Here is an 11,204-nt window from a genome sequence, read left to right as displayed (position 1 = left end):
TGACTTGCGTTTTATATTTACATTTTTTTACATACATTTCAACATTTTACAGGCTACCGGGAGCTCTTTTTAATTCGAGCAACGAACAGTTACATAAACTAACACGTAAATCTAAATTGTAATAAAAACGACTTAGTGTGTAGGTAATCTACCTCAAATCGAACCGCGCGTGGCGATGTCAGCAGTACACTAGAATCAATAAAACTCTAGTGTCCGCTAACATTTGTTACTAAACAAGAATAGTGGCAGTTTATCTGGAAATGTGAGATTGGTTCGAGCAAATTTTAGGCCGCTTCTAGCGTTTTTATTGTTCAAAGGACGAATTGGTCTTATAAGCCCTTTAAATTTTAAGGGTAGTTACGAACAATACTAAATATAATACAATTACACATTTTCAAATTGACTTTTTTACTGACAACTATCCTAACAAGTTAGTATCTATCTAAGTACATTTTATTACAGACATGTTCAATCAAAAATGTGCCACTTACGGCAATGTCACTGCCTCCTTATTTTTATTTTAATAATATCCCAAATTAATTCAGCGTGTGCTTACGTCGGCTGTAGCCGAGAGATTGGTTTCTTATAACGTGTTTGGGCAATTAGGAAAGAGTAATATCTCACGGAGTTGGGCTTGGCAGGTAGTAGTACACTGACAATCATTAAAATGCATGTAATTTGAAGATTTATATCTTTTAAAAGACTTTGTGGAATAGCGCATGAAATAGTGCTGAATTTCTAACAATTCAATATTTAAATGCAAAGTCCGTCATGAACCCAATTTACAAAATATTTAACGACCTACCACAAAAGGGGCGGGTCGCAGCAGTGACATTTGACAACGACACGTCTACTCTTGGCACACAGTAGCAATGCAGAATTAGTAAAGATAAAACAGTCGAGTCGTTCTGAGTAGCCCGACGAAGAATTGAAAATATTGTAAATAGATTGGCCAATATCAGACAAATCTTCGAAAACTATTTAACGACTAGTCATGGTAAGTAAATAAGTACATTAAAGTGCCTATAAACGACTAATTCGGCAGATCTTTACCTTACCTAGGTACGTATCATACACTTACAAGGAACACTAAATGGTGACTAAGTCAGTTTCGTTACTCGTGTAATCTTTATACAGGTAGGTCAACTAGCAACTGGCACCGATACCGATAAACCGTTAGGTAGCGAAACAATACATGAGCAAAAATATATTTGGTCAGCTACTTGCATTAATGAAAATTCGTAACTGTATCATGGTCTGAAAACATCAACGTGAAACATCAATTAATAACAAAAACAAACTATTTACATTCTATGTTACATATTAAAATATCGACAATTTCACAAGGAAGTTCTTCTGGGTGTGCCTTTCTTAAGTAAATTTCATAAACCTAACGAAATAAATAAGTTACATAGTTACAAATGTTACAATCATGTCAGACCCGTTAGGTTAGGTACATAAACACACACTAATTGTAATAGTTTCCATATAAATAAATGTGTCAATTTGGTCAATTTAAAATGATATGTCATAATTTGCAAGGTCTTTGTGATATGTTACAAAACCACATTTATAATAAAAATCATTAACCTTTATTGAAAAGTCGATATTTTAATGTGCGAGTAACATCAACGGCCAACGAGTTACGACGGCGACTAAAACAACGTTTCCCGCGATTGTGACACTCGGTCAATGCGAAGCGGTGGCGCAGGCCGGCTTGAGAGCTCAGTGCTCTCGCCACCCACCCCGTGCTCACCTCCACCGCTGTCAGTCGAAAACTGTTCCACCTCATCATCGGTGGAGTCATCGTCCTCAGCGAACACAGAGTCCGCACCAACAGACACTAATTCACATTCCACAGCGAAGGACGTTCCTACGCTACCAACTGAAGCCAATGGAGCTAGACGCTCACTTGGGCAAGGAGACAAACGCCTTTCTGGCAATGCACAGACCACTGAAGACCCTCGTCGTTCTAGATATGAACTTCCGGAACTGGAGCAAGTGGCGGAACTCAGCCGACGGTCGCGTGGTCCTCCAGATGCGCGACGCTCTGCGAATCGCAGCGCAGATCCAGGAAGAGACTCACCACGGGCTGTAGAAAGCCGTCGTGGAGGTGTCAATAGGCTACCGTAACCACCGCCATACGATGCAAAACGAGAGGTCCGTGGCCATGGTGGTTCTTCGCCAATCGAAGGACGCGATCGCGCTCGCTCCGATAGCGCTTCTTCCAGAGCAGCTGCAAGTTGTTTTTCTTCTTCAACTGCTTGTTCCTCGGCTACAACGGCTTCTGCTAGTTCGACAAGTTTTGGATCGTTCAAAGCCTTCACCGATTTACTTCGGCTTTTGTAGACGATCAAAAAAACCATTAACGCGAAAAAGCCGCCGAGCGTGGCGGCTATGCGCACACCCGTCATGACGTCGTAGGTGGCATAAAACTCCTTCCGTACTCGATCGTGATCCACCTGCGAATCATCTGTAAGATTTCCAGCAGCACCTGATACGCCATCACCCCATCCACCACGATTCTCCATGGTTTGGTCAGGTATTCATCGCCTGCGGACAAAATAAATAATGCGATAGTGTTTAAAATTGTAAATCATGTTGAAGGTAATTATAATGACGTTACAAGGGTTTGATTGTCCAAAATTCCAGATCGAAACACTCGACCAAAAACATTAGTAACAAAAAATGTGCGTTTAATTTGCTTTGCTAGTATAGTATTATAATTTTCAACTACTATTATGTTGAAGAAATGTATACGTTAGCTTCTCAGCAGTTTACGTTACTTTGGACATTTCTTAACATGTACAATTAAATTTACTTTGACCGCAAATTGCCAAACAATCATATTTATTAAAAACATTATTCACACTAACAGAGTGCCTAAACTCATAATAACTTTTACTCTTGATTGAATTCCTAGAATCGTCCCACGATAAGTTTGCAACGATTTTCACACCCTCGCCAGTGCAGATGTTATTTTAAACGTCAAACTTTGATGAAATTATGACGTTTACTTAACCCTTGCAGAGGCGGGGCTATTAAAATCTATGCAGACTTATCGTGGGACGATTCTATGTCAAAAGAAGAAAAGGTAAATAAATTTAAATATAACACTATAAAATAAAATAAAAAGTTTACAAACGGAACTACATCGTCTGCATGCGCGGATCCAGGGGGGGGGTCATGGGGGTCATGACCCCCCCCTGGAGCCTAGGTTGGCCATACAAATAGACCACGTGACCCCCCTGAGGCCTGGGCCTTTACCACGTGACCCCCCCCTGGGCACGAAGCTGGATCCGCGCTTGATCGTCTGACCGTCCTAATCCTACAACCCTTTTTCTACTCCAGCACTTAAATCTGTCAATTAGATTATTGTCAGCGGTATCCAAATTAAGTTCATAGGAGTTCTGTTAATTTTTTTTTAAAAGCACAACTTCCATTTATCAGGTATGTTTTCATTTACAGTAATAAGTAACTTTTAATAATTAATATAATATTTAGGTTCATAATTTAAATCAAGATGAAAAAATAAACTTAAATGCGTTTTACATATTAGATATTGCAAAACAAAGGTAAAAATCATAAGTTTATCCAATAATTTTACATTCGACATTTAAATATTCTTGAACGCAACCACATTTTTCGTAATTGAAAACCGGCTTATTTTCTATTTCTCTTGTCTATGGTATGTTTGACATTTGTAAACTTATCACGAAACTATTTGAACTATTTCGGTGGTGTGTAGTTTGTTTTAATTCGACGTTATTGTGCAAAAACATAAGTAATTATGAGTGATTCTGGTGAAAAATGCACTTCCGAAGAAATCAAGGCTATGGGCGCTCAAAGTGACTGACAATTTGTTACATGAAAAGTCAGATAAAGCGTACCAAAAATGTTATGATTGTTTTGACATGGAAATTGCAAAAAAATGTTTCAACTTTCTCTGAAACGGCGTTGTTGGCATATTTTGAAGAATTGTGCAACAAGTTCTCGCCATCAACATTGTGGACAGAATACTCAATGCTACGACGATCCACACAAATATTCCCATTCATTACATGAAGTAAGTAACTAACCCATTTTATTATTCTCGAATAGGTATGTATGTGGCTGTCGTAGAAAAAGTATAGTATACAATCGTAACATTATGAAGGCTATAAAAGTCTCGTACCTTACTTAGGCCACTCGGCAAGCCTTCGTGGCCTAACCGCGGTACTCAACTTTTATAGCCTTCATAACGTTACCGTTATATAATATACTATTAGTAGCGACGAGGGAGTAGTTTACTGATAACTATTATAATATCTGGGCGACCGAGCTTCGCTCGGTTCTATTTTAATATATCACGTCTTTAGATAAAAAAAAAACTCTTATAAATACAAAAACAAAAAAAAAGACAAAAAACAAAAACTTAATTTCTGACCGGGATTCGAAACCCTGACACCTACGATCTATCTGCGTACATTAGACCGACCTCGTGCGACTGAGCTAAGCGGAATCGATGCGCGCGCGGCGAAATTAAGGACCATATTTTAAGTTTACAAATGCGAAAGAAAAACTCATGAAAACTCGAAAATTCGCGTTTTCCGGGATCTAAGGCTACGCTAGATCGATTTTTCACCCCCGAAAACCCCCACAAAACAAATTTCAGCGAAATCGTTAGAGCGGTTTCCAAGATCGTCGGTATATATAAATAAATAAATAAATAAATAAATAAATAAATAAATAAATAAATATACAAGAATTGCTCGTTTAATAGTATAAGATTAATCTATAGATTAAATATTTAGGTTTATCAAGTGTTACTAAACTGCCAAAGCTTTTAAGATAACCAAATTGGGAATAGCTCAGGCCGAGAAGCTTTTAAGCAGCTTCATTTTAATCATATAGGCGTATTTCATATAAAATTGAATAAAAGCTAGGGTTCCTAGTATAGAAAGATCGAACAACAATGTTGTCGCTAGGCCATTTCCGTTTAGCAGAGAGCGCAGCGCAGCTCGACGTATCTGGGACGCGGCCACGTATCGTACTAGTCTGTGGCTTAGCCATATATTATACCTTAAGTCCATGCCTTTGCCTAGATTAAATTTCCCTTTTCATATAAATAATACAAGAGCAATTCAGCTTGAATGTAACCTACTGCTGGGTACAAGGCTCCCCTTAACGCTGCCATCTGTTTTTTTAGCCCCATGCTGCTGGCTCAGAAAGGGTTGAGGAATCCACAATTCCACATATCTTTTAATTTCTTGCGGATGTACGCAGGTTTCCTCACGGACTCACATTGTTTTGCTCATAAATAATACAATAGCGGCAAATAATCTATCATATCATATTTAAGACACAGTACATTATGAAAAGAACAATTATTTATTTATTACCTAGGGTTCATATTATAATTACCTAGGGTTCATTTTATAAAGTAAGTCGTTTGCCCAAGTTTTCAGGGTAGCCCATTGCATTGCAGCCCAAAGGCATGAAAGAGTAATAATGTGGTTGTGGAGTAATTTAAAACCAAAAATTGACGAGGACGACGCCAATAGTGTGTATGACCTTAAACCATCGTATCTTGAGTTCTTGACTGTGGTCTGTGATAATAAATAACATCAAAAACTAAGGATTTTAACTTTTACGTTTTCGAAGCACAGACCACAGAGTCACTAGTATTTTTAATAATTACTAAAAAACAAGGTACGAACTAATCTAATCCCAATAAGGCCTAGTTACCCTTCGGGTTGAAAGGTCAGATGGCAGTCGCTTTCGTAAAACTAGTGCCATGGCATGAGATTTAGTGGTCAAAGCGGACCCCAGGCTCCCATAAGCTGTGGCGGATGCCGGGATAATACTAGAAGGATGACAACGACTAATCAAGGTACTAGATTTTATGTTTTGTGCCCAAAATTACAACAGACGGGCGATCGAATTTCATTTACTACTTATCAGTAATAGCTTCCAATATGACTTCCGTACCGTTACCCACAAAATACTTTTTAAACTTTACCTAATGGTACCTAATTTTGGTCTTTTTGATAACTAGTAGGTACTTACAATACATTGATTATAAGTCATTACTATAGTTTATGTGTCCTTTAATATTTAGCTTTAGTCAGCATATAATTTCTATAAATTGTTTTTATGTTTACCAAAGCATAAACTATTCTTGTTTGGGACAAGTGGTCCTAAAATAACCTACAGGTTCGACGTGTATAGTGGATAGCCGGATACTTCCAAAAATATTTAGATATTATGCAATGAGGTGATTGGTACCGTCGCCTTTTACATAGTAATTATATTTTTACTACTAGCAGTCAAACAATACAAATTAGTTACACGATGGCCAACCTTCAACTACAATAATATCCCCTGTTTTATCAACTGTCTAATTTAAAGACTAGACAACAGCATTATTTAAGCAGAGTTATGCAAAGAGTTTAGTTATAGTGTAATTATAACACCATGCCTCGGCGTGGCATGCGGGCTTAAAGTTGATTGATATTTATCGCATAACAGCATAACACACAATGAGTCTAAATATAGGGGCGCAGGTGAAGTACACTTATTAATAAAGGAATAACGTGCTAGCATTGGTAGCAGCTTATTCTTATTTCAACGGATTCCCTGATCACCTATCAAGTTTATATTGCTTACACCTGCACTCACTTGTAACGGAATGGAAAATAGAATTTGGCACTGTTTTTTATTTCAAAGTTTCATTATGGGTTAACAATTCACGAGGTAAAAGTAATGGCAATACTAGTAGTAAAAGCAATGTTAACTAATTGTGGGCAACTGGGCACACAGGACATTATTTTTACAAATGTTAATGTTGAATTCTAATGTTTTCCAAAGCAGCTAGAGCAGCGCCACTTTTATATATTCTGAGGAAGCGGAGGCGACGGCCCTTTTGTTCCCGAGGCCAAGGTCCTTGTGCTACTACTTGCAGAGCGGAGGCCAGCTTGAGTTCCCGATTTATTCTAATCTATCGTGAGTATAAATGCAGTGTAAAATGAAAAATAAAAGATTTATTGTGTTTCATTCATGCAGTTGACTTCATATAGGATCAAATAGAAATAGAAATATGGTCTGATGGTTATAATCAAAGATATAATATGTATACATAATAACAAATAATACAAACTATCCTAATCCAATGAGGTGATAACTACAAAACATGAATAATGTGACATAAAATTCAAACCTATACATAGTAGCAAACGTTTCGTGAGTTCGTGACGTCATCAAGTGTACTCTGGGGAATAATATAGAAGGGTTAAGTCGCGTTCTAAGCCGTTGACTACGACTGTTAAAAGAAAAGTAGGTACTGAATAAGAAAGATACTTTTCTGAGATAAGATAACCCTAGTCGTGCAAAACTTTTAATTTTTTTTAAACGTTGTAATTATGTTATAGATCTGTATACAAGATCACCGTATTCACCGTCACCGCACCAATGCCGTGCACCGATTCGAGTACGAAATGTACATCGATGTCTATATATAGGTAACCTAGTGCGTATCCCGTATACGTTGTACTGTACGCCTGTACGCGGTACAAATGAGTATGACTGACTCGCATTCGCGGGGTAAGCGCCAAGAAACAAAAGAAACTTAATTGAAGAACCGCGCTTCGACTTACTTGCCGTATTAACGCCAATTCCTATTACATACAGATATATCATTAAGGCAAGTGTAACGAGGCAGTAAACGTATATAAAACTATTTTGTGTTATGTTGCGGTACTTGTATCTCATGATAAAAATATATTTTATACATAACATACCTACTTTAGGTATTAGCATGTGAATGACAAAATTACGGGTGATATGGAAGTATGGAAGAGGAAGTCATCTCAGCCTATCTCAGCACTCACTTATTTGTTTCTCATATCCTCTTTCACACAATCCATCCATTGTTTGGGTTTACCCCTCCTCTCCATCCATCAACATTCATTTAAGTAAAATTATTTTGCCTGTATGAGATTCATCCCTCTCCCTCCAGTTCCACATTACATGCCCGTACCACGATAACCTGCTAGGCTTTATAGGCGCTACTTTCAAACTTCCCCTAATCTAGTTCATTCCTAATCCGATTCCAATCTGGTCACTCTACACATCCATCCCACATTCTCATTTCCGCTACATGAACTCTTCTTACAACCTCCTCCTACATCGCCCAGCATTCGGATCCAGACATTACAGGTCTCACGATGTCTTCTAGATTTTCCCCTTAAGTTTAAGAGGCATTGTCTCTTAAGACCTTCGCCATTTCATCCATCCCGCATTTATCTAATTTTAACGTCGCGGTCGATTTATCCGCGGCCGGAGCAGACTGGTAGGTATCCAGTTATCCACCATCTAAGGCAATAAGATAAAAACTGAATAGACCACTCTGGACCTCAAGAGCATTTTCACCAACAAGAACATAGACCAAGGAACTTTCTGTTACGCATCGATTCGATATACAAGAGGAACAAGCCGTGTGTGCAACTGTGCATAGTTCTCTGGCACTCCTGTCTATCCTATCTATCTCATACACCACCACAGAACCGATGAACTCTATAGTATGCCTTTTCCAAATTCACGTCACGTGAAAGTTAATTTTTGCTTGTCTGTACTTTTCGTAAAGTTACCACTCTTTCCTATATGTTCATTTCATACTATGTGAGCTTTATTTCCCGATAGTTATTGCAATCCTGTACATCATCCTTTTTCCTAATAAAAACGGACACCAATGAACTGTTGCACCATTCATCAGAAATAGCTTTCATTTTTTTATCGGAAACAGGTAAACCATTTGACTACAATACAATCTCACCTGATGGAAAGTGCTGATTTATATAGTTTGTTACCTATTTAAATTCGTAAAAACCGGCCAAGAGCGTGTCGGGCCACGCTCAGTGTAGGATTCCGTTTTTTCAACAACTGTTTAACCTATCAAGATCAAAATAATTTTCTTAGAAAGTCTATATAAAGTTCTACTTTTGTGATTTTTTCATATTTTTAAAGTTAGAGCCCCCCCCCCCTTTTTTTACTTTAGGAGCGATTATTTCCGAAAATATTAATTTTATTAAATAACGATTTTAATAATCCCCTATCAATAGTATCAATATTTAAATACCTATCCAACAATATATCCCCCGGGGAGACCCTAACAAAACATTTTTTTCCACTTTTTATTTTACCACTTTGTCGGCGTGATTTATATACACATTGGTACCAATTTTCAGCTTCTTAGTGCTAATGCTAACGGTCACTGAGATTATCCGCGGACGGACGGACGGACAGATATGGCGAATAAAGGTTCGGGTTAAACTATAAGGGTTCCTAGTTGACTATGGAACCCTAAAAAGATGATAGTTAGATTTTTTTTTACATTTATTGTATGTATTTCTTTTGACCCAACTAAGTTTCCATCAAATATTTATTTTTTATTGCACAGTAAAAAAATGTACAAAAGGCGCACTTAATGCCAGAAGGCATTCTCTACCAGCTAACCTTTGGGCCAAACAGAGAACAATAAGAGCTTAATAGGTGCAGGAAATATCACAATGACGAGGAATGGAATACCTACTAAATAACGATAAATGATTATGTAACTTAAATTGCAATAGAAAAGTGCGGCAAACAAGGTTTAGAAACCGAAATAAGATACATGGGAACAATTTCGACTGGCGTTCAACCCTTTAACGGGCAAGATTCAGAAAACCGTGAATTGAAACCTCATCTCCACCCTCTATTTCTAAAAATTCTGTGAGAAAAAATATGAAAAGATAGTCTAAGGCCGGCAACAGACAGTCTTAATTTTCATAATCTTAAAAAATCTTATAAAATAAGATTGACTGCCTTGCCACACACATTCTTAAAATTCAAATTATTCGCAATCTGTCAGATCAATCTGCGCAGCCAATCTTATTTTATAAGATTATGATTTTTTAAGATTATGAAACTGTCTGTTGCCGGCCTTACTGGGTGGTCTTTTTTGAAACCAGTGCCTCATACAGGGTTTCAACTAATCGAAATATTTTCCATGCTTTACATTGTCAACTAGAGTGCCATATGTGTACCTACATTGAAAGAGGGTGTCACGTGTGTCCAGGAGATAGTACAGACAGTGATTTAGTTAATAGTATAAAACATGGGAAATATTTGGATTAAGTAGTTGAGTAAAAGTTGAGAGTTGAGACACTAGTTATTTAGAGAAATGCATTATATTAAAGTTAATGGAAATCAAACAAAAATCGGTTGTTTTAATAATTTTGTGAAATGGACGCAAACTAGCGCTAGACGGAAACTAACACAGTAACCCTAGGCACACATGTTTACTATTTTAGATTATTAATAAAATTAATGAGAGGGTTAGACCAAGCTAAGTAAACTTCTATGAAATTATAAATCAAAATAAAATAAATATTTACTTGCATAAAAAATGAATCAAATTGTTGTTTTTTTTTTTCTTTTAAGTTAAATCAGATTGTGAATCGAATAAAATAAAACTTGCACTGACATGATTATCAAAAGTACTGCCAACTTAGCAAGGTTAGGTTAACTCCACCCCGAACTTCTGAAGATTAATCTACCGAAAACATTCATCATATCCAACATTCCTTATAAAATATATATTTTTTGTCGTGATACGTTTTATAGTGCATATTTATAAAAAAAACTAGCGATTATAAGCAAAGATTGCATGCAGATAGGACATTGCAATACATTTTTCAATCATGCAAAGCTGAACGTGCACGAATATATAAACAAACATTTAGTCATAAGAAAAACTTATTAGAAAAATATTTACCAGCAGGAGAGCATGTTCTGGAGCTTACAGATATTGACGAATGGCGTGAGTGACGATGATTTATTATGTACATGTCCTTGGTCAAATGTAATAAAAGTCAACCACCCGTTCAGTAAAAACTTCTAGGGTTTAACTACATTATGCACTGTTTCCTTGGACAATTGGCATTACTTTAATCATAAAAACGAAAATACTTGACAGGTTTGCATGAGTGGAAATATTTACACATTGTTTTCATTTCAATATCAAAAGAAACTATTTCGAATCAATATTCATCCATCAACGAGGCATTAGAATATTCAAACACATAAAACTGATTTTTTTTCAAGGCTATCTCACAAAATCTGTAGAAGAAATTGCGAACCTCAAATGACACTGACAAAAATCTGAGCACTGAAAATTCATGAACCAA

The 11,204-nt window shown here is 36.9% G+C and overlaps 1 protein-coding gene across 1 annotated transcript; it reads right to left on the bottom strand.

Annotated features, from left to right (window-relative positions):
• On the bottom strand, nt 1–11,173 carry LOC125229018. Its single transcript, XM_048133778.1, has 2 exons — nt 10,793–11,173; nt 1–2,553 (listed from the first exon to the last, which is right to left on the bottom strand). The coding sequence occupies exon 2, from the start codon at nt 2,529–2,531 to the stop codon at nt 1,656–1,658; it is 876 nt and encodes a 291-aa protein (XP_047989735.1). The 5' UTR covers nt 2,532–2,553; nt 10,793–11,173; the 3' UTR covers nt 1–1,655.
• Between the last annotated feature and the right edge of the window lie 31 nt (nt 11,174–11,204).

This window comes from Leguminivora glycinivorella, chromosome 8, assembly GCF_023078275.1.
Source record: "Leguminivora glycinivorella isolate SPB_JAAS2020 chromosome 8, LegGlyc_1.1, whole genome shotgun sequence".
NCBI lineage: Eukaryota > Metazoa > Arthropoda > Insecta > Lepidoptera > Tortricidae > Leguminivora > Leguminivora glycinivorella.
The sequence above is the reverse complement of the archived record's forward strand: the minus strand, read 5'-3'. Positions and strand labels throughout refer to the sequence as shown.

What these genes read in the sequence shown, in the direction of transcription:
- LOC125229018 (XM_048133778.1), bottom strand. Translation starts at nt 2,531, where the DNA reads ATGGAGAATCGTGGTGGATGGGGTGATGGCGTATCAGGTGCTGCTGGA.